Genomic DNA, 24,706 nt, shown 5'->3' on the forward strand with positions numbered 1-24,706 from the left:
TAGTAGGCAAGTGAAAGAGAGAGGAGATATGAATTAAGATGCTAACGCGGATGCTCTCGTGTTCATAGGAAAGGAAAGCCATCCGCGTTGTTCAGTGAGAGGAACAGAGACTAGGCACCACCTCTGCGACTCTGCCGCAGCTTCAAGCACGCAGGTGCTGCACAACATGAGCGTTGAGTCATGAGTCGCGAAAAGTGGCTAGCAAAAGCCAAACGGTGCCAAGCACAGGCCGATCTGTGTTGATGAAGCTGAATGCTGTTCGCTCTAGATGACTGTCCGCATGCAGGGACTAAACCCTCAGTACTTGTTAACACACAGGTACCACATACATCCCTCTATATTTATATAAGACAAAATGGACAGTCAAGGGGACGTGTGATAAAAAAATGCGCTGCCGCCTGAGCATCTCGCTGCGCTCTCATGAGAACTCGGTGCATACATTTCTCTTTTTGCCCGAGAAATCGCTCTAAAAGCTTGTCAACTTGTCTCACTCCTGGTGTGACATTTCGGGATTTAGCAGCATTCGTGCATTGCTATTGGATATCATGGGGCTGGCGAATGGGTCAATTAGATGAACTGTTGAGCCAGCTTCTAAAAGCGCGACCAAATTCACGGTCGCGAAGCTCTTTTTTAGACTGGCTCTTTACCCAGCCACCGGTAAAGCAGCTCTGCGATTTCATTGACTTGTACACCTTTATTTTGCCCAAAACAAGAAAGTTTTGCGTCTCTCATAATCATATAGTGGTTTTGGGACGTTAAACCCCACATATCAATCAATCAAAACAAGAAAGTTAGCGCTGAAAACCAAATAGTTCCAATTGTTTTTGTGTGACGCTTTCGAGAAGGTGGTGTTCGAAGTCGTGTGTACAGTGTCCGGATCCGCTTCATTGGACAACCACATTTTTTCCTCGCAGTAAGACCACCCTTGCTTTATCGGTTTTTAACGGCTGCCTTATACACAGACGAGCCGTTCGTACGTGTGGTACGAACGGCTCGTCTGTGTGGCTGTTCACCAATATGGCCACAGCAATAGGAATAAGGCAATGGCGACATCATGTGCAAGCCATGTATTAGCCTGGTAGCATGTTTAAATGGTCTTTAAATATCTTGTCCTTGCCAGATTGGTAGATGGCCTTTTTGTGTTTGTGTGTTCATGCCTTGCCCCCATAGTGTCTCCGATACCTCTGGCTTAAGTGATAGCTGTTTGGGGAAGCTGTTTAATATAAAATAGGATTTAGAGTGCTGCAGTGTTTGCTGCATGTTCATGTGGCTCATGAACATGGCTCATTAGCAGGGGCGGCGCCAGGATGTTTTTACTGGGGGGGCAACCACGAAAAGTGAGTTCCTCCGGGGAGGCAAGCTAGCTCTGCTCCTACTAGGTTTTCAATATATGCTTCCGGGCACTTGGGTGGGCATAGGGGGGGCAGGCGAGAATTTTGGGGGGGCTCCAGCCCACCCTTGCCCCCCCCTGGCGCCGCCCCTGCTCATTAGCTGTCACTTTCTCACCATTAAAGCCAGTTTAATTTATTCTCACTCAACCAATTCAACTGCGGGCAAAATTTATTCATTTCTCCTATTCGTTAGCCTCCTGCTATATGGATTTCCCGATATTGGCTGATATAAAGCACTGCGGCCCACTGGAATTGGCCATTGATGCACACCAGGGGAGCTGTTTTCTATGCGTTCCATGATGCAACAGAACAAAACGTCGCTAGAATGGTGCCTCCATTCTGAGAAACAAGGATGAAGAATCTAAGCATGGTGACTTGGGTTCTTCATCCTCGCACTCGATAACACCTCACTGTGTTTCTCTTCGGGCACAGCCTAATGTACGCAATGTTTCTTAGCATAACACGTGGCGCTTTTGCTCATTTTGCTTCTCCATGCACAGCTTATTTTCTATCTTCAAGATTTGCCATGTAATCTCCATAGCAAGTAGTACACTATTTCATGTGGGTTTCATACTGCCATTGCACACATTTATAGGATTTAAAGGTATGCACTGTCTGCAAGTCCATCTGTCATGGGTTGTGGTCCAATTTTCAGCCTACCAGGTTTATTCGGTTACAAGTCAACCTTATTTTTTCTGAAATGTCACTCAGAATTAGCTGTTGTCCTATATTAGAGACCAAAGGAACTCAACCTACATGCATGATCAAAGCTAACAAAAGTAAAGGGGAGCTTCTGTTAGTACATGTATAAAGCAATGTAGAACAAAGATTGGAAATTGTGGAAAAAACAACTTGTGAATAGAGCAAAATTTATCTTAATTTGACAGCAGCATTGTCTGAGAGATAAAGAAGCGAGGCATTTTCTGGGAGCTCAGAGCTTTTGCTGTGCCCACTCTATTATATACTTGGAATAAAATTGCATCCAAATATTGAATTTTTTTTCTTCAGATTTTAAAAGATGTGGTGGGACAGGGTCGAGGACTGGTGATGACTACCAAAAAGTGCAGTGAACATTTCACCCATCACACTTAAAAAGGAGAATCGTCAGTATGAATAGAATAAAAGTTTGGAATGCAACGGCACATACAGTTGCATTTATGCAGTTCTCTGGGACTAACACAAGATTAAATTGACAAAGGCATTTCCCAATTAGGATATGTCGAACATATTAGGATATGTTGAACATATTGTATTGCTGTTTTGCATGTGGCCGATAACAACAGCATTCTTTGAAAACTTTAATGAAAGCTGTGATAAACACTTCACTATAGATTATAGTGAGTGAATTGATGACAAAAATCTTTTATTTTTCCTGCAGTTCTCATTTCAGGCAGTATGGCCATCGAAGCATTTAGAAGTGCTCAACAATGGAAGCAAAGAATGAATGTCATAGTTTTAAAGGTAAGACGTCCAGAGTGAAAACATAATGGCATGTTGGTTATTGTTTCTGTATGTGAGCAAACTGCTGTACAGTTGAAAAAAATATTTGAGGAAGGAACTAGTGATCACAGCTGCAGTGAGCCATCATGCTGGATGTTGCATCACACAGAAGTATTTACCATGAGTGTTCGAGTATAAACAATAAGCTAGAACTGTTTTCTTTTAACTTGTGTTCTGCAATATGTACTGGTTTTTTAAATGCCTTTTGGAACACTCATTTATTTTTATTTGCAGGTGGTTTCACCTACTCGCTTTCTGATAAGGGAATCTAGCGGACCAGCTATGTCTCCCAGTGTAAGAGAATTCATTAGCTTGGAGGCAGAAATGATTCATTACAGGACAAAATGTGATCTTGAGCCCTTTACGTCACTACTTCCACAGCTAGGTTCTGTAAGTATCAGTGACCTCTGTTCACTTTGTTTCATTTGAAGGGTAGCATTGAAGACCAAATGGTAAAGTATATTCTGCTTGCACCTCTCCTGACTAACTTGTTTGCTGGCCTGTCAGTTTTTTCTTTGTTTTCTTTTTGTGTAAATCATGTTTGAAAAGGTGATTTTGTTATTACCAAGTGTACTTGCCAACTCTTCTGAATTTTCGGGCAGACTCCCTAATTTATACCTAATCTCCCGATTGTATGAATGTCATGAATTTCCCAAAAAGTGGCCACTACAGCCGAGGTGGTTTTCTTTCTCTCTCTTTAAAAAAAAAAAGTCATGCGCGTATGTCAGTCTTGCTCTTTGCGCCAGTGGTGGTGCTGCGGAAAAGCACTCGCCACTCATTTCATTGTAATCGTAGAGTACCGCTGAGTGCATTCTAGGCACTGTGCATCCTGGAGAAGGCTGGCTGCGAGAAGTGCTCATCACCGTACCGAAAGAAAGCAAGGAAAAAGGGGCATTCTCAACGGAAAAAGATTGCCAAAAGTGCAGAGCGGCCGAAGCCACAACACTATGTTCACCAGCACTCCTATCACAAGACAACGAGACTGCCGAGCACATTTCATTTTCAGAGAAAGAGTGGCCGACAAACCGGCGATAAGCGACCTACAATGTGCTTTGCACTCTCGATATCGGCGTGCTTGGGAGAAACAGCGCTGCATGCCGAAATCTTGCTGCTCCGGCCACCATTCAGTTCACTTGTTGCAATCGTTTCTGTTGAGCCTAGCCAGAACCTTTGTGCCCGGTCGTGGCCCCCACATTTTGCGCGTTGAGCCATGTGCTGTCGTTCGGGAGTTGCATGTTTCCGTAGTTCAATTAGAAGGTCGATGGCGGTGACAAAATCAAAGAAGTATTTGTTTCTAGACTTGTTCACAGCTGAGTTCACACAGCTGAGTTGTTCAGCTGTGTGAACAGCACAGCTGTTCACAGCTGAGTTGTTCATGCTTTGTGACTTCAGAGAAAGGCAACAAGTACGGATTCTGTACCGCATGCACCTGTGATGTAAGCATGTGGCTCAGCGGAAAGGCTAATATAAAAGTGCACATCACTTCACAGAACCATCAGAACTATGTTCGTGCTGCGAAAGGGCGAGGCAACATTAGCAGCTTTTCTCAAGAGTTGTAAAGGCAGTGCGATCCGTGCAGAATGCCCATTCACGGGATTTCTTGTGGAAAAAAACTTGCTGCTAAGCATTAGTGATCACTCAGGGCCGGTGTTTTGGAAAAGTTTTTGAAGTGCAAGGACGCGAAGCGGTACGGGTGCAGACCTACTAAAACAACTGCCAATCTTTGGAGAAATGGCTGCACATACCAGAAAGACAGTGGCGGAGGCTCTGAAATTCCGTGCTTTCGCAATCGTAGTGGACGGAAACGACAGTGGGTCACACATGCACCCACTTGTGGGGACCTACTACATCGAGAAATCACGAAACGTAGAAAGCTGACTATTTTGTTTGCAGGAACTCTATGAAGAGGCCACCGGCCGAAAATGAGCAAAAACGTCGGCGGAGCACATCCCTGTAGTACTCTTTGGTGATTGTTTGACCCTTTGGTGCGTACTCGTGGTGTACCACAGCGCAAAAGTCAAAGAAAGCACTTGGCAGCACATTGGTTTCCGGGTTGTACCCGTACACCCAAGACTGGTCACCAGTGATTACAGTGTTCATGAAGTTGGAGTCACTGCTTGTGAAATCCAGCATGTCCTGTGAGACTTCAACACGAAGTTGCTTTTGCTTCACCGTGAGCAGTTTTGACACGAATTTCGTTGCAAAAGTCGCACGACGATCCTGTATCACTACACTGTTCACTTCGGCCGACTGCTTCCTTTGCAGGAACTCTCTGGAGAGGCCACTGGCCAAAAGACTGCAAACATCGTTCTGGATGCGCTCAAATCGTGTGGTATAAGGCTTGAGATTTGCATCGCGTTTTCTGCCGACAATGCCAATGTGATGATCGGCAAAAAGAACGGTGTGGCAGCTGTGCTCAAAAGAATCCTAAGAAAGTTTGATTGTCGTTGGCTCACCCTAAACTTGGCGCCAGATTTTCAGGGAAAAAGTGATCCTAATACGTGAGTAAATACGGTATACTTCTTGTGGATCATAATGGCACCTTTTCACATTTAAACTTTATATATAACATCAGGTTGATTACGAAATTGCCTCAAAAGACCCTAGTATTCCTATTGCAGCTAAATAGCATACGCTGTAGTCCAGGGTGCAATCTTGTGAAGGAAATTAAGCAGTTGGGCTGCCCTCTCTTGATTTGCCACAGCCGCACTTTGGTCAGCGAGAGCTGTTTGTGTTTAGGCATAATGCATCCTTGATATAGATGAGAGCACGCCTATCTCGCACCCAGGCGCTACTGGCAGTATACTCTCGCTCCCAGAGACGGCATAATTTGTTTGGAACTGCCAAGGCGCATCTCGCTAGCATGGCATGCAGTGGCTCTGGGAGTTTAGGAGTTTGAAATGTGAAGAAGCGTCTGAAGCGCCTGTTCCCACTGCGCCCGCTTATAAAATGTCATCTGGGTACCCCTGCGCTGTAGTCTGATGCGTCGGCAACCGGCGCAAGAGGAAGAGATTGCCGAGCACTGGCTGTGAAGTTCACAGTGCATCGTGGGAATCATGCCGGTGCGGTATTTTGCTATTGCACAGATTTACGTCCACAGCAAAAAATGCTGAGCTCCGTCACCTTAGGCTATAATCGCAATCGGCAGGAAAAACTACGAGCCCAGTGAAGTGTACGAGTAAGTATAATTATTGCGTTTATTCAAGTGCGACTCCAGCTGTTCCACTTTACAGCGGCGATTTGCGTGCAGTGTGCCTCTAGTATGCGGCACAAAACTATTGCCGTACTCTTTCGCAGGCCACATGTCAATAATAGCATATACGTATTAAGACTCGCGCGTGGACACACGCATAGCGCATGCTTAGTACAACTGTAACGGCCTTTTATCGCAATGAATAGAGATGTTAACGATGCAGGATGCATGGCTTTCGACTCAGTTGAACTGCAACATGCTTTGACTAGTCGCTAGGCGAATCCACATGTGCTTTCGGCTGGCGTCGCCGTAGCATTTTAAGATCCTGTTCTGGCTGGCACTTTTGCACCACATGTGCTTTCCGAATGCCTGGCAGAACAGGCAATTGATACACATGCGGTGCATGAGCGTAAGTTGGAACCAGATTCTAGCGCTACATTGACGCCGGCTTACAGCACAAATTCTGCCTTGTCACAGCCACGGCACACTGCAGTTCGACTGAGTCGAAAGCCACACTTTTTCACTGTTCGCATTTCTTCCAATCGCGATAGCACGTACCTGATGAAGTTGCTTCTGTAGTCCGCAATGCACGTGCTGCAGACATTCCAGACTGTCAAGGAATGTGTCCTCGACGTTTCACACGAAATCAGCATAAAATTCCAGCACAAGAACAGCGGGAAACATGCTTGAAGCTAGACTCTGGTTGTGAAGTTTCGCGTTTGATTTGCAGAGCATCTGCTCGCGCGGCAGTTGAGGGTGTTGCTTCGCTGCGCTTGCAACAGATGGTGCCACTCGCTTTTCAATATGGCAGCGAGCACTGAGCTCGCTGTGTTTTGGTGTATAAAGCAAGTGGAATCAGCAATTTTTATTGAAGTAACCATTTCGCACCTTCTGTGTACAATTAAGAGTTTTTCGGTAACCTCAACATATGGTGTCATGATTGGGCCCTGAATGCTGTACCGGCTTGCCAGTAGCCCAAACTGTTTAAGCCACAATTTGCCTTTTCCACGAGGCCATGGTGCATGTGCCCTTCCACAGCAGAAAAGTTGCGAAACAACTTCCTGTCTCGGAGGGCTTCGTTCTAGCAATGCTGGTTCTCTCGGCCCCTGCCAAAATGCCAGAGGGCAGCACAGGAAAATAGAAAGAGGCGGGTTGCATGAATATCACTGTATCTGGTGAAACAAAAAAGCAGAATACAACCATCTTCCATGCCTTTCATGTCTTGTCTACAACGGCAGGGATAATGCTAAATGCTAAAAGGTAGGACTGTAATGATATTCATGATCGCATGCTTTATTGATCTGCTTTATTTTGTAGTGTAGCTCCAAATCTTAAATTTTCTGTTCTAAACTTGTCCTTTTTTCCCACCTTTAATCTGCCTCATATTCAACATGTTCTGATTCAAACTGAGACTTTTTTTTCCCAAGAAATCGCTCTAAAAGCTTGTCGACTTGTCTCACTCCTGGTGTGAATGCTCGTATTTGTCACCTTTATAATGTGTTGTGCATACGTTAATGGGCAACGATGTAGCTGACCACTGTATTCTTAGAAAACTTTCTCTTCCTTTCTTACCTATTTCCCCCCCCCTCTTATTTTTTCTTAAAACCCATGTTCCAAAAATTCTGTCATTCAATATAGTTCATTCGTTTAAAATGTTCCACTCTTCTGTGATTACTTTCTTTCTAGATTGTTTTGGTACAAAATCGTTCATTGAAGAAATGGTATCGAGGACGTGTCAACAATGTATTTGACACCATCAGTGGCTATCAAGTTGAGTGAGTACAAAAAACCTTGATTTGATGTGTGCTTGAATGAGGTTGCGAAAAGTGATCTTTCTGGTTCTTTTTCTTCTTAATGTGAATGCTTGGGTGTTGCATACCTGGATTTTGACCGTTTCACGTTCCTTCCGTTTGTATGGTTGTCATAAAAATCCCCCCAAAACCGAAATTTTTGTGCGGGATCTGGCCGCATTGACAAAAATGCAGGCCAGTCCACTCCAGGTGTTTTGGGAACCTACAGCATTTTATTATAAATGAATTTAAGAGGCATTCATATAAACATACAGTAGTTTCAGTGATGTGAAACCGCAGGAGATATGAATTCGTGAAATTTCTCAGCCATATTCTAGTTTGTCCATTAGGCCAAAATTTGAATGTTCCGAACCCTTTCCCAAAATATGACGTGTGATGTGTTTCGTGAACTTCAGTACCGAAACCGTCGAAGGAAGGCCGACTAAGAGCAGCATGCTCGAAGCTTCAGAAGTACACGTGCGACCAGTGCATGCATTGTCTTCTGCAATGCATATGGTTGTTGCCACAACCGCTGTGGGTGAAACCGCAATCGTTTTTGACACGTCATGTATGGAGACAACGTACTCGCAGTACTCGGATAGTGTGCGCGTGTCTGACGCTTGACCAGTCAAAGCAACGCTTCTTTCTGCAAACTCTGTGGACAAGACCGTGGCAGATGTGATCATAGATAGCATAAAACGACTTAGTTTTGAAGGCACGTGTGCAGCCAACGCACACAGATTGAAAACGGAACTACAGTTTGCTGCAACCGCCGTGCACAAAACCGCGGTCACGGTGGCGCGATAGCGGTCTACAAGCTCTGAGGGCATGAGGCTAACGCAGTGGTAGATTGAAGGCAGTAAAGACAAAAAAAAAGGCTAGAAGTGTTTTGGTGCTTCTGTCCAAAGCACAAGCTTTGACACGCGCTTTCCCAGCAGACAGCTGCAACATCCCGTACATTTATGTGTCTCCCAGGAAGATATACGAAAGTTGTTTTGACGGAAATAAATTGTTTCCTAGTTGTTTTGATGATGCGAAATTTCGAGAGTATTTGCGCTCCCTTTTGAAACTCCCATTATAAAGGAAAACCTGCCTAGTGTGTTCAGCCACTCCAAGCCATTATAAGACTGCAACATCAATTTCGGCGCTTGCGATTGGGACCCCCCTCCTGTTTTATCACGATGTCCACACAGAGGGCCTGTCGCGCCCACTGTTCCCCTCGTTCTCTGTGTCAGTGCTACAACGCATGCTTAGTTGATTTCGGAAGTTTGCGTTTTGCCACCCAGCTGACACGTTTTGAAGGTTCGCTTGCGATGTGCTACACTAATTATATATATGGCAAAATTGACTTAGCTGTTGTAAATTTCACCAAAGAAAACGGGAAGCATGCCGTCGCAAAGCACTTCAAGGGAACGGACTTCAACGTGACAACCGGCGCGATTGGTACGCGAGAAAGCAGAAGAGTGGGCGCTTGCTAATGTAAGTTTTCTGCCATTGAAGGAGGCCTTTTTAATTATCTACGGAGGCTTAGTTCTTTGGGTATCGCCGTGTCGTGGGACCTAGTTTTTCCCGGCATTGTCGAAAGAGCTTCAAGAAAACGGGGCATTCAAACATGTTCGACGGAACCGAGGATGCGCTTCGGAAGGGCAATGGCAGCGACCGTTACTGTGATTCCCAATCGGACTTCGCGATCAGTGATTCTCGCTGGGCAGCGTGTGACTTTATCTGACTGGTTAAAGTATGCGCTAATTTCTTCAAAATTAACAAGTATGCTTCGTTTGTGCTCCAATTTATTTTTGATTTTTCTTTAAATACATATACTGCGTGCATTAGGTTGTGACACAATATTTCATATGGGCTCGCGAAATCCCCGCATAATTGAGGCCCTTCGTCTTGGGGCCTCAAAATCGCGAAAAAAAGTGTGCAAGTTATGGGAGTAAATACAGTACGTTTGTTCCGTACAAAACCACAACTTTTGTTGTCCTCGACCGCCACCGAAAAGCAACCAGTGCTGAGAAGGCCTAGCCTACAGTTTGGTTTATTGCCACAGGAAGTTTGTTCAAAACAACATGAGTATTGGGTGTCGAAAATATCACACTCAAGCACTTATCATGAGCAGCTCGTATGATACGATGTTTAAGTTCGTAGCTAGGAAATTAACGGCGTCAAAAGTCCGCCAAGCTTCTGCAAGTCCGCGAGGTGGAAGCAAAGGCCAAAGCTCGCATCGGAAAGCCGAAAAAGCTTTAAAACTTCTGGACGAGGTAGCAAACGCGATGACGACGATGTTTTTCCCTACAGGGAACTCAAAGCGCATTTGATAAGGACGCTATCACACGTTCCATGCGGAGCACGCACGGCTGGAGTCACGCCGATGCCAGTTCAAAGGTTACCACCTGCCCTTCTTTCTCTCTCGGCAAGCCGGCGCAGCTGGTGCATTACTGCCACAGTTTTTTTCTTTCTTTCATATTTCCTTGCTTCAGTAAACGTGAGAGGGCGTTGCATGGCAACCGTGCGAATAGAACTGCTGATTACGGCCAAGTTCGGGTGCGCCTAATATGCACGTAAATTTTTAAAAATCGGGTTTCTTGCGACCAAACTGGGGTGCGTCGATTATGCGAGTAAATTCGGTATGTAACAGATCATTTGTGATAATTATGTCAGCTTCAGTCATCTTACAACAAAGTGCTATGGTTTTACCTTTGCCTACTAAATGCACTTAGGTAAGCCGTGGGAAATATTAACAATTTTGAGTTCGTTCATATCTTTATTATGCTTCAGTAGGGTGCAGCACATGTTTTTTTAGTCGTCTGTCGTAAAAGCAGTCTTCAAACTGCTTCTAGAAGAACCTCCTTCGAAAGCTAGTTTTGCTGCTCCAAAGTGCATTTTTTTCTGCTCCAAAACTTGCATCAAAGCAGCCTGAGCCAGTAGCATCACTGGCAATGGCGTGGAAGAGAACCATGATCAAACTGATGATAACTATAGAATTTTCATTCTTATGCTGAAAGAGGTGGAGGCCCCTATTTATGAGGTCTGTTAGAAAAGTATCGGACCTTAGTGGAAGAAAAAAAAAACTGGCATTATTGGACCATTGGAACCCTAATTTCCCTCAAAGTAGTCCCCTTGGGTCTCCACACACTTCTCCCAGCGATGCTTCCATGGTTGGAAGAATTCTGAGAAGACCTTTTTCAGAATGAAGTTTAGCTCAGCTGCCGTTTCAGCCATAATATCCTCCCTTCAATTTCCTCTTGAGTTTGGGAAACAGCCAGAAGTCGCAAGAGGCCATATCAGAAGAATAAGGAGCCCGTTGAACTACTGGTGTCTGACTTTTCGCCAAAAAAATCTCGAACAAGTGTGGAGAATGTGCATGAGCATTGTTGTAATGGATGCGCCGCTTTACTGTTGATCACAACTCAGGCCTATTGCGCCGCACAGCATCATGTAGGTGACGGAGGACATTCCTGTAGTACTATTTGGTGATTACTTGACCCTGTGGTGCATACTCGTGGTGTACCACTCCGCAGGAGTCAAGGAAAGCACTCAGCATCACTTTGATGTTGCTGCGCACTTGGCGGGCCGGCCCTTCTATGGTCTTGGTGACGTGGAATGCTTCCTCTGTGTTGACTGGGATTTGGTTTCCAAGTCGTGTCCGTACACCCAAGGGTGGCCACCAGTGATAATAGTGTTCATGAAGTGGAGGTCACTGCTTGTGACATCCAGCATGTCCTGTGAGACTTCAACATGAAGTTGCATTCGCTTCACAGTGAGCAGTTTCGGCTCGAATTTCGTCGCAACTCTCTTCATAGCCAAGTCTTCGGTCATAATGGAATGTGCAGAGAAAGTGCTGATGCCCACCTCTCCTGCAATTTCCCAGATAGTCGCACGACGGTCCCGCATCACCACATCGTTCACTTCAGCAATGACCTGGTCATTTCAACATGTTGATGGCCTACCATAGCATCGCTCGCTCTCCACCAATGTGCTGCCGTCTTCAAACCGATTGTACCACTTCTTAATCTGTGTGCAGCTCATAGTGTCGTCACCGAAAACTGTCTTGATCTTTCCAGTGGTTTCCACTTAGCTGTGACCCAGTTTCTGGCGAAATTTGATGCAGTAGCGCTGCTCCAGTCACTCCATCATTTTCCTTGCAATGAAAAACCGACGAGAGCACTGCACACTACCTCACTCAAACGCTGCGCGTCCCAGCAACTGGCTCTATTGGCAGGCGAGAAAAATTCACGCATGCGCACGAAGGGTCAAGGTAGGCTGATGCAAGCATGCTTGTTTCAAATTCATCAGGTTCTCACTAAAAAAAAAATAAAGTCCGATACTTTCTTAACAGACCTCGTACACAGATGATCAGCATTGCTGCACTTAATGCATACAAGACCTGTTAATCTACTGGAGGTTAGCTCGCCCAATATGCATTGACTGTTGCCATTCACCGGCATAATAGCAAGACACTACCTGTGTCTCTTTGCTGCCAAAACAACTGTTAAGTGGTTGCCCATGCCCGTTGTGTCTGTTATTATCCTCTATCCGTGTGAATATTTGCACAAAAAGCTGGAACGACTGTGGAGGTGTACTGTCTGCCATAAAAAAAGAAAGAAATGGTGCTGCAAAAAGGGTGCGGCATTATGCTTTTCAAGGAGTGTCGGGGATTTGACTAGTTTTATATGCTTTATATGTAACTTTGGTATTAGTTTGGCAAGGGCCTGGCGTGCTTGCTATTCTTGTACTGAGCCAGCTTGCCCGTTACCCTGGCAAGAGTCCAGTGTACAATATCATAACTTCTGAAGAACGAAATCAACTCAGAAAATTTGCAGCTGTTGCCTACAGTAATTTGGTAAATGTACAAACTTTGAATCAAATGCAACCAATAGTTTTTGCATTGGCCCTAATGGGTTAATTACCGGCCTCATTGCAACAAGCTGGGCTGGTGAAATACCAAAGCTTTAGGTATGTGAGAAACAAATATTTTTGCATAGGTGTTATTTATTATTTCCAAGAATTGAATTTCGAATATAGATATTTGTTTGACCACCAATGTGTGGAAAATATAATCTATTCTTTTGTTGTCTGGGCGACTTCAGTGGGAGAGCATTGGATGGCTCATTGTGCAACTTGGCTCATGAGAAAGCAGATGCATAAAAATGGAGCACAAATTAAGTTACATCTTCATATAATTAAATGGAAGGATGGCCATGGTAACGATTTGATCCTCTGCCTCACTGTCCAGCTACTGCTCAGCAGCTGAGCACACAAACCACTGTTGCACCATTGCATTGTGGCGCCACTGCAGCAGATGACAATGATGAATGTTTTCGGGGCTGTGCACAGAGTTGGGGCCTGCAAGGTGGTTGATTCACTAGATGGTGCATGGTAGGAGCTGTCACAGGTCCCGTTAATTTGGGAGGCGATCGCCGGGCTAATTCCCAGGGCCGAAGTATCGGCCCCTTGAACCGCACCACGAAAGCGTGGACAATTTAGAAGTGGTCCTTTTTGGCGCGCCAGCGGACGCCGGCTGTGGCCCAAAGAACAAGTCAGAGCAGAGAGTTGATAGACAAAACAAAATTATATTCTCAATAATGGCAGATCAAAACTATACACAAGTATGCACACTCCACAATAGTTGAGTACAATATGTCGCCAATCAAACAACGTACTACACAGTACAATCAGCCACTCTCGAAACAACGGACACAGACAACAATACGCACTACAATGCAGTCGCATGCATTGAACAACCAAGACACTTAAAGACTAAAGAGATAGAAAACCTATTCAGTCCAAAGTTCTTGGAACAAAAGTCTGGATGATACTCTTCCGAGAATCACTCACTCAAAGTCCAGCGTTGTTGTCGTTCCACTGCCCCCGAAGTTTCTCTTCCAGGAAACCTCGTCTGCCCCCGAAGTTTCTTTTCTAGGAAACCTCGCGTCTTCATTTGGCCACTCTCCAAACTTCAACCTTCTTCGCCGGAAACACGTCGGCTTCACACACGCAGCTGTTGCCACGCGTCTTCGCTCGATAGCGGTAGACACACGCTCTTGCCTGTAGCTCGAGCCTTCACCCCTCAGGTGGAAATCCTCTTCTTCTCCTGCTTTGTCACTACGGACAAAACCTTCGCCGACTACACGGCAGAATACCCTACGCGCTCTGGCGCTAACTTCCGTCATCTCCTGATCTCCCATCTCGGCTGCTCGATTAAATACCTTCTGCGCGAGATTCCAGAAAGTTCTCATCATTTCGTCGGCGCGATACGCAGCGAAGGCTGGGGAGAGGGCGAGACGGTTCGAAGGCTGTCCGCGACGGATGACGCAACCCGGCATCACCACGCCCCTTTCCATCGAGAATCTTCTAGGGCCTGCTCGGCCGCCGATGAGGGGTGAGGAGGTTCGTTGGCGAACCTACGCTTCCGAGGGGAGAGGGACGCGTGCCCGGGGAGTCTTTGGATGCTTGTTTTCTTTTCTTTTTTTTTTTTTTTTTATCGTTGACCTCGCGGCGTCACTCCGGCGTTTCGTCGCGAGAATTCGGCGGCGCGCCCTTTTTTGAGCGCTCGTTTTGTGACAGGAGCGGTACCACTCTCAGCACTGTGGTGTCTTTATCATCTGGAGTTCAATAGCTCGCGTCTTCATCATGGCGTGTCCAGTGTAGGCCGTTCATTGTTGAACTGCAAGACCATTGTATTGTAGCTTGTATTGTATTGTAGACCATTATATTGTAGTTGCTTTGTGCATTGTTCAAAGCCCGAACACCTGACAACAGAGAAGGCGGGGTGAGCATGATGAATTGCAGTGGAGCAGCATGTACACCCAGGCTGCTGCTACACCTAAGGGGTTTCTGAAACGGCTTCTTGCCTTTTTTTTTTTTTTTTTTTTGAGGCTGTTAATGGAGCAGATCATTGGCATCATGGTTCAGTTGAAACACCTTCTATTATGGAAGCTGCAAATAATAAATATCTACTCTCCTCCTCCACTCAGTCTACCACCCTAAACATTTCCATCGAGCGCTCGGAACTAAGCTCCGCCTTTACAGAGCCATGCATGACTATGTGATGGGAGAGAGTTCAAATTCATTTATTATTCTTACGCAAAAATGTTTATACAGAAAAATATACAGACAAGGGTCCCATAGTCGAAGACTGCAGCGGGACCCTCTGGACCCTTGAGTAACATGGTGTCATCTACTTCCCGTACGCCAAAGCCAGCTCTGTTACCACTGGTGGGTCAGGCGCTGGGCTGTCGGCTTGGCTGGTTGGATAGATTTAATAAACTGACTCTGGAAGGAAAGCGAGGCCGCAAGACTGCTAACCACAAAAAAGCTGACATCTTCGAATGTTGTCATCTCCGCAGGGGCGCCTGCGCAAGTAGGCGTTTGGTGTGTAGCGACACCACGGACCCGAGCTAACGGGGGAGTTTCGGCTCCCTCCCACGCCTAGCCGTGCGTGGCTTTGCCGTGTCTGGAAAAAAGGGGATCCTGGGGGTTGAGCCAATGCTGGGTGATTAGACCTTTAAGGCCCCCCGGCAGAGGCAACACACCCCTTTGGCCCCGGCTTCACGTAGACGGCACCCCCGGGCTGACCCACCCAGGGGAAATCGGCAGTCGCCTTTTCCTATCTCTCTCTTCCTACATCTTAGTCTTTTCTCGTCTTTAAATCTATCCTGTCTTCTTCTCTCTTCTATTTACTTCCGATTTTTCCTGGCGGCAAGGGTTAACCTTGTGTATGTGCTCTGTCTTGGGCACAATATATTTGGTTATAGCGGCTGTGTACAGCTGACGTTGACATGCCTTATATAAATTTAGGACTTGTCACGTCCCCGTGTTGGGCTCCATGGTGGGCGGCTGGCATGGCTGCCGAACTCATATTTAGTTTATGGCTTTTTCTTCTCTCCCTTTATTGCACGATCGTCCTCTCTCGAAGAGAGGGCGCACCGAAGACTTTTGCAATTATTTCAGCAAACCGAAAGAAACCTTTCCCCGCTACCATGTAATCCACTGTGAAACTGCTGAAAAGAACGTCAGAACTATTTCGCCTTTCGTTGTTTCCAAATGCCTCACCACTACACTCGGACCGGGTTACCAGGCTACAAGAATGGCCAGTGGGGATCTCCTCCTCGAGTTAAAAAGCCAGAGCCAGTATGAAAATCTCTCAAAACTAGAATCGTTTGGAAACATTCCTATCTCAATTACACCACACCGCTCACTCAACACTTCACGAGGCGTTGTATCTGATCAAGACTTGCTTGGCCTGACTGAAGGTGAGCTCCTCGAGGGCTGGAAAGACCAGCAGGTGACACAAGTACAAAGAATCAAAATTAGGCGTGATAAGAAGGAAATCCCAACAAAACACATAATTGTGACATTTTCCACCAGTACCCTGCCTGAACATCTCGAAACAGGATACTTCATGTTGAATGTGAGACCCTACATTCCCAACTCATGACGTTGTTTCAAATGCCAGCGTTTTGGTCACGGCTCTCAGAGTTGCCGCGGCCAACTCACCTGCGGAAAGTGTGCCACCACAGGACACGCCACAGACGAGTGTAAGGTGGAGGATGGGGCCCACTGCACAAACTGCGATGGTGCCCATCCCGCATACTCCCGAACCTGTCCAACATGGAAAAAGGAAAAAGAAATTGTTACAATCAAAATCACACAAAACATTACTTTCCGAGAAGCCCGTCAACAAGTATCTGGTCTTTCCACAAACAAACCATCGTTCGCCGATGTAGTGCAACAGGGGGCAGCACTACAACGGCCTGCGGCAACTGCCCATGCCAGGCACAGTGTCTGCAGGCGGTTGCCAATGCCCCCACCCACGGTGGGAACAGCCAAGGCTGCCCTGCCACTCGTCAACACGGCGACACCCAGGGCCGCTGCAAGCTCTTGCAGCAGCCAGGGTATCCCAGCAGCAAAGGAGGCCCCTTCGGCCTCTAGCCCAAGAGGACCGAAGGTTTCGCCCCCCGAGTTGAAGGAAACCCCAGGGTCGGCCGATATGAAAGCCTCGTCTCACCAGGCGAGGCCCCAAGCCCAAAACATAAGCTCGCAAATGCGGGCACGCAGTGCCTCTGAGGAGGCAATGGACACCACGGTACCCCTGGTGCCAAAAGATCGGCGTAGCTCTCTGGAGCGCGCCAAAAGAAATAAAAAGCCAATAACGGGGCCCGGCGACGGTCCTGTTCTTTGAGTCTTAACATTTAGCTTAAGCAGACACACCCATTTTTCCTTACACACAGCACTACGTTACCTCCAATATGGCAACACAGATAATACATTGGAACGTCAGAGGACTGCTTGGAAACCTCGATGATGTTCAAGAGCTCTTTTACAAACATTCGCCGAAAGTGCTGTGTGTACAGGAAGCTCATTTAAAATCTAAAAACATGAATTTTTTGCGTCGGTATGTTCTCTTCCGAAAGGACAGAGATGATGCTGCGGCATCATCCGGAGGTGTAGCCATTATTTTTAATCAAAAAGTAGCATGCACACATTTACCACTTCAAACAACACTAGAGGCAGTGGCTGTTCGAGCAGTTTTTTTCAACAAGCTCGTCACCATCTGCTCTCTGTACATACCCCCACACCACCGTCTTGGAAAACGAGGATTCGAGTCCTTAATTGATCAACTACCCGAACCTTATCTGGTCCTTGGTGACCTGAATGCTCATAGCAGTCTATGGGGTGATTTTCGCTGCGACGCACGAGGTCGTCTCGTTGAACAGTTCCTTTTTCCTCCGGTGCCTGTCTGTTGAATAGGAAAGAGGCAACATATTATAACCTTGCCAACAAAACCTACTCTTCCATAGATCTCAGCATCGCATCTCCTTCACTTGTACCATTACTCCAATGGAAAGTTCTAAATAATACCTACGGAAGTGACCATTTTCCTGTCATTTTGAGTACACAAACATCATACGAATGTCCTCCACGAGTTCCCAAATGGCTTATACACAAAGCCGACTGAGAACACTTTCATAACAAAGCTCAGTTATTTTGGACTGACATATGTGGGCTAAGCATAGATGAAGCTGTGCAGTACTTCACAGCTCTCCTTATCAACGCAGCAGCCAAATGCATCCCACAAACATCTGGACAGCCCGGCAAGCGACACGTCCCATGGTGGAACACTGAGTGTCGTAATGCGCGAAAGGAGCAGAATAAGGCATGGAGGTTGCTTCGGAACTCACCGACAGCCAAAAATCTTGACACCTTCAAGAAAATAAAGTCTTAAGACAGGAGAACACGTCAGCAGGCCAGAAGAGAAAGCTGGCAAAAGTTTTTGTCAGGGATCAATTCATACACAGGGTGCTAAAGTCTGGAACATGGTTGGTAGGATAGCAGGAAAACAAGTACACACACTTCCACTCGTAAACACTCAGGGTGATACCTTGGAAGATCAGGCAAACTTCCTCGGTGCACACTTCGAACGGGTGTCCAGCCCGTCCCACTATACTGACACTTTCCAAAAATACAGAACAAGAATAGAAAAGCAGAAACTCGAACACAAGTGCACTAAAAACGAGGCATATAACCAAGCTTTCAGTCTAGCTGAGCTCCGAACATCTCTAAACTCCTGCAGTACTTCTGCCCCAGGTTCTGACCGTGTGGTGTATGAAATGTTAAAAAACCTACCAGCCGAAACACGAAAAACCTTACTTTGTTTGTACAATGCTATCTGGTTTTCTGGCACTATCCCTACCTCCTGGAAAGAGGCGATTATTATTCCCATTTTGAAAAAGGGCAAGGACCCTTCTTTAGCTTCGAGTTGTAGGCCTATTGCACTTACAAGCTGCTTCTGCAAAGTCTTCGAAAAAATGATAAACTGCCGACTTGTACATTTTCTTGAAACGAACAATTTGCTAGACCCATTTCAGTGCGGGTTTCGAGAGAGTAAATCCACCACAGACCACTAAGTTCGTATCGAGGCACAGATCAGAGACGCCTTCGTCCATAAACAATATTTTCTCTCTGTGTTCCTCGATATCGAAAAGGCTTATGATACAACGTGGCACTTTGGAATTCTAAGAGACCTGTCCCACCTTGGCGTCCGCGGTAGAATGTTTTCCATAATTGAGAGTTACTTGTCCAATCGGACATTCCGTGTCCGTGTGGGCAGTGTTCTCTCCCAAACATTTGTCCAGGAAACAGGCGTGCCGCAAGGTGGTGTACTTAGTTGTACACTTTTTATTATCAAAATGAATGCCTTGCACCTGTTCATCCCCCGCAATATGTTCTATTGTACATATGTCGACGACTTTAAGCTTGGCTTCAAGTCATGCAACTTGGCAATGTGTGAGCGGCAGGTTCAGTTAGGTTTACACAAGGTCTCCAAATGGGCGGAGGAAAACGGATTCCGACTGAACCCACAAAAAAGCATGTGTGTCTTGTTCTCCCGAAAGAGAGGCATGCACTCAGAACCCGACATTGAACAGAACGGTCAACGTCTGTCTGTAAATGCGGAGCATAAATTCTTAAGCCTAATCTTAGACAACAAGTTGACCTTCGTACCGCACATCAAGTATTTAAAAACAAAATGTTTAAAAGCCAATAATGTTTTAAAAGTGTTGTCACAAACTACTTGGGGTAGTGACAGGCAATGTCTCATGAATTTGTATAGAAGCCTCATTCGCACCCGCTTAGATTATGGGGCCGTTGTCTATCAGTCTGCGACTCAAAGTGCTTTGAAGATGCTGGACCCCGTGCACCATTTGGTTATCCGCCTTTCTACGGGTGCTTTTCGCACCAGCCCCATAGAAAGCCTTTACGTTGAGTCAAATGAGTGGTTGCTTCATCTTCAAAGAACTTACATGTCCTTTGTTTATTTTCTTAAGGTGAAAGCAGACAAGAAGCACCCTTCATACTCTACTATTATTGATTTGTCGAGCTCCATTCTGTTTCAAAACAGGCCTTCGATGAGGCAGCCCTTCTCAGTTCGCCTGAAGGGTCTAGCTGAGGACACTGGAGTGTCACTAGAACACAGTTTAATGGCTCCTGTAGCATACCCACCACCGTGGCAGTGGCAGACTATAGACTGCGTTGTGTCTTTTCTAGAAGTTACAAAACATGCGCCTATTGCCCATATCCGAACATACTTCCTGGAACTTCAACACAAATACACACGTCCTGAGTTCTTTACAGATGCCTCTAAGTCCAACTCCTCTGTGTCCTACGCTGCTGTTGGCCCTTCCTTTTCGGATGCTGGCCCTCTACATCCAGGCACAAGTATCTTCACAGCGGAAGCTTACGGGATAATTGTGGCAGCTAAACGCATCAAACAATTACAAATACAAAAAGCAGTAATTTATACAGACTCCTTCAGTGTGGTAACGGCTCTGCACAGTCTTAAAAAACAAAAAAAACCCAGTCCTCGTCTCACTTTACTCCATTTTATGCACACTCTACACACTCAACTAACATGTTGTAGTGTGCTGGGTGCCAGGGCACTGTGAGATTCAAGGCAACGTGATGGCGGATCAGCTTGCTGCATCCGTCCACGAAATCAGTGCCACTACACCCATATCGATCCCACCCCTTGATCTTAAGCCGTCTCTCAAACGAAAGCTCAGGGACTACTGGCAGAGCAAGTGGGATAGACACATACAAAACAAGCTACACGTTATCAAGCCACACCTTGGCCATTGGCCACCAGTATCAAAATCACGTCTAACAGAGGTAACACTAACAAGACTCAGGATAGGACACACATACACGACACACACACATCTTTTGGCCGGTGGCGATCCACCATTGTGTGACAAATGTGGTGAGGCATTGACAGTTTTTCACGTTTTAATCCAATGTAAACAATTAGACACTCTAAGAAAACCCTTTCCATTACCCTACCGACAACATATACCATTACACCCCGCAATGTTTGTCGGTAGGAAACCACTTTTCACCCATAAATCATTGTTAGCTTTTTTAAGAGATGTCAATTTTTACTATGTAATATACCCAGGCATTGTGTAGCGTGACCTCTCAAGAGAGGTTGCTGCTGCAGTGATTACATTTAAAAGCACTTGCCTCGCAGCCCTTGGACACAAGGGCGCTGATGAGGCACGTGTGCTAGTGCCAAATATTTTTACATGTTTTTATTATCAAAACCTTTGTCACCCCTTTTAATATGCATGTCACGCCACTGTCATGATCTTAATACTTATGTTTTTACCTGCATTATCGCGAGGAATTTCAAGGTCCCTATACAGCCACGCAACATATCATTGTCTCATCTCTACTCATCGAAATGGCGCTCTTTGCCATCAATTGGCCCTTGCGTCACAAAGCGCCACACATCATCATCATCAAATGTTGTCATTGTTGTCATCACATTACTTTATTAAAATGCTTCAAAATGAGCACTATACAATGCTCATGCTACTCGCTATATCAATCCTAAAGAAGCATAATTAAGAATGCGTAAATATCATTTTCTGTTTTTTATTTTGACTACTTTTACAAAAGGCACAATGGCTATTTATACAATTCATTGTGCACGGAAACGGACATTTTCAGACTTTTTGACTGCCATATCACACCTGAAAGCACCGAGAATGCACAGACATGCTGACGACACTCGCTGTGCGCAGGAAGTTCTGAAGGCTAGTTGTAAACTGCAGTTGTGTTTGCTTTATTGGCGACTTTTTAAATCAAAATAAAAGATTAAGTTTGAAAGATAATGAACATTTGTTCGCAGTTATATGGAAAAAAATCGCCTGCGATTTTCACTGCACATCGAACCAGACCGGCCGCCTGTGTGACGTCAGGCTTTCAGGCGTCGTTTTGCAAGAAGTGGGCACTTGAAAATGCGTTTGAAAGCACTTGAAATGGGCTATGAAAGCACTTGAAATGGGCTATGATTAACAGCTTTAAATCATGGTAAATTACACGGTTTATGCAGAGAGCTTAAATCAGTCTGTAAACGACCCTCAAGACTTGCTCTACCAGCCCAATGTGTTTGTACGAAATTGCTAAAACTGTGTCAGTGTCCTTTCAACGTGGTAATATATTTCGGCAACAAGTAATGTTGTGGCATTTTCACAGAATTGCTTAGCTTTGCCCATAATTTATTTGAAGTACAGTAGATTGACAGGTGTCATGCCACACACATAGCGTTTATTTACTTTGAGCTTTTGCTCAAGATATTAAAAGCTGTGTTTTAGTATTGATGCAAGTTTTGTGCAGTGTTTTATTTGTCTTTTTTTTTGCCAGGGTGTTCTTGGTTGACTATGGCAAGACACTCCTCGTGGATCGACGAGAGTATGTAAACCTTGCTTTTACTTTTTATCTAAAGTACAAGTTTTCCCGCTCACTTTAATCCAAGTGCCAGCCTAAATAATCTGCACGCCATTGAAATAATCTGAACGCCGAGCTATTTAATTCATGTGCCAAACATTTAATCCAAGCACCAACATATTTAATCCAAGCCCCAACTCACTCAGGCCGCGTGCCATTGAGTTTAATCCAAGTGCCACCGTGTTTAATCCAATTGCCAATGACTTTAATTCAGGTGCCAGTCAGTTTAATCCACGCACAAAAACCAGAATACGGGGCGTAAAAACAGCAGTGCAATTGAAATGCAGTTCCTACAGTATAAAAGACAATAATCGGAAGGTAGAATCAATCATTATTATTTGTATTCGCCTATAGTATTCTTGAAAAAAGTTACTGCCGTGGTTCGCTTAAGTCATGTTTGGAGTGCTTATACTTTGCTATGCGCAAGTTTGTATAATGAGTGCTTGGCCCAGGTGAAATAAATTTAATGAAAACGTAAAAAAAAAAACGCAGGAACATATTACTGAATATTTTACAGTGCAATGAAATTCAGTATCCGACACTGAAGCTCATAATTGGCTTTGGCACACACTACAACATTACATGACCAGGACAGGTCATGTAATGCCAACGACACACTATGTTTATTGGAATGCCGGAACGCATACTAAGAGATTAAAAGCATGGTCGCGGGCAGTGATGGGTCAAAGACAGCTACATAATCAAGAAATTAGGAAGCCGTCGCGTGGCACGCACTGTGAAATAGAGATAATTCCAATGTGTTTTTTTTTTCCTGTAGTGAACATAAAACGTAAACTGATCATCCTGATGTGGCAATAGAAGTTTTATTTTACATTATTGTATGCTCTTATTTTTTTATTTAAACAAAGTTAAATGTCTCCAATGATACGAACAGTACTGATTGTTCGTTTAGCTTGTTAGTTTTGTGACTTACTTGACGAATTCGATGAAACGAACACAGAGGAAACAAAATGATAACACGCAACTGACCTTGGGCCTAGCTTTCTTTTTTTGTGTACATGTTTTTTTGCGTGGCATTATGCCTCTCATCGCACATTGGAAGCTTGCGGATTCAGTGCAATCACTAAATTATTTGTTCTGTCCCCCCTCTCTATCTCTATACACACACACACACACGTACGCACACACACACACATATATGTGTGTGTGTGTGTGTGTACACATACATACATATACAGGAAAACAAGAGTGATTACTACTAATTATTCTAGAAATGCAACATAGGCACAGGTTAGTTTATTTATTAACAGAACTGTCTCATAGGGCTCGGAGACGGATGTTCACAAGTCATCTTCACGCAAAGCGGCAGGCACAAAAGAGAAATTGTGCCGATCAAAGGCTGCGCAGTCAACGCGCTGTATTTGTTGCATGGAGTAGCGAGTTGCATCCAGCAGCAAAGAACGCCTGTGCTCCTTCTTCGTCATGCCTTGCGGTGTCACTAAAACTAAATTACGACGTTCGCTCAGGTAGGCCTTCACGTGTGACTTGAATTTCGAGAAGGCTTCTTCTATAGGGTTAAAGAAGGGACTGTACGCTGGCAGGCGCTTAATAGAGTGCATGGAGTTAGCCAAAGCCGCCTGTTCTGCTCGAGCGTGAGCAGGTGCATTATCAAAAAAGAATACAGCTTCGGTATTTGGCTCATCACGTTCTACGCAGGCCGAAACATCACTGAGGAAGTCATTAAAAACAACCCAATGAACTTTGTCCACCACAGTCCAGTGAATAACTCCATTTGCGGACATGCATGCTATAATGTTCAAGTTCACTCCCTTTGTCGTTGTGGTCATGTGCACAGCTGGTTGTCCTTTAGCTGCCCTGCCGAAGTTCCTGGACCACCAGATATTGAAGTTAGTCTCATCCAAATAGAAGCGGCAAACACACGGCAAACATCAGACTGCAGCCATTGGGCGTACAGCATGCGGCTGTGCTTGATATCGTCACGGTTGCGATCTGTGGGCCTTTGCGTCACTAGCTTCATCGAGTAGCAGTGGGCATCCAGCAAGTGGTCGACTGTGCTTGCACTGATTGTTACTCCTGGCATTTCTTTCTCCAGGGCCTCCTTTATTTGCTTCAATGTAAATGTACAGTTTTCGTTGACAATTCGTCTCAAAGTACTCACGACCTCATCTCCAAACTTCCTTTTTGAACCCCCACCATGCTTTGATGTTTTTCTGTCGGTAGCGGCAATCGATCTTGCTGTTTTAATGTTGATGGCTAGAGCGTCGGCCAGCTGCTTTAAGCCACCGCCACGCCTGTAAACGTTCACAATCCTAGCCCTGTCGACCACCGATACTCTGCTGTTTTTTTCGACGAGGTTCGTCGGGGTTCTTAAAGTGTGGTCCTCGTTTGCGTCCAGCCATGACTTCAAGCAAAGCTCTCTCTTCGTCTGCAAATGTTCCCGTATGAAAACACACGTTTCAAGTAAACACGCTTCAGCTACACTAAGCGTCGTCTGTTACATGGAAACCGGAGTATCTACTTTGATGCTTTTATAACAACTTATTTCCACATGAACCCGAATA

At 45.3% G+C, this 24,706-nt stretch overlaps 1 protein-coding gene across 2 annotated transcripts in view; it reads left to right on the forward strand.

Moving 5' to 3' along the window:
• LOC119176121 (uncharacterized) overlaps positions 1-24,706 on the forward strand; it is a 283,463-nt gene that overhangs the window by 1,709 nt on the left and 257,048 nt on the right. For both annotated transcript variants that reach the window (XM_037427262.2, XM_075876986.1), the window contains exons 2-5: positions 2,770-2,852; positions 3,126-3,281; positions 7,771-7,859; positions 22,080-22,127. In XM_037427262.2, the coding sequence (XP_037283159.2) occupies positions 2,787-2,852; positions 3,126-3,281; positions 7,771-7,859; positions 22,080-22,127 (359 nt within the window). In that variant the 5' untranslated portion in view covers positions 2,770-2,786. The remainder of the gene's footprint in view (positions 1-2,769; positions 2,853-3,125; positions 3,282-7,770; positions 7,860-22,079; positions 22,128-24,706) is intronic.

The sequence above is a fragment of the Rhipicephalus microplus genome, chromosome X, assembly GCF_043290135.1.
Source record: "Rhipicephalus microplus isolate Deutch F79 chromosome X, USDA_Rmic, whole genome shotgun sequence".
In the NCBI taxonomy this organism is placed as follows: Eukaryota; Metazoa; Arthropoda; class Arachnida; order Ixodida; family Ixodidae; genus Rhipicephalus; species Rhipicephalus microplus.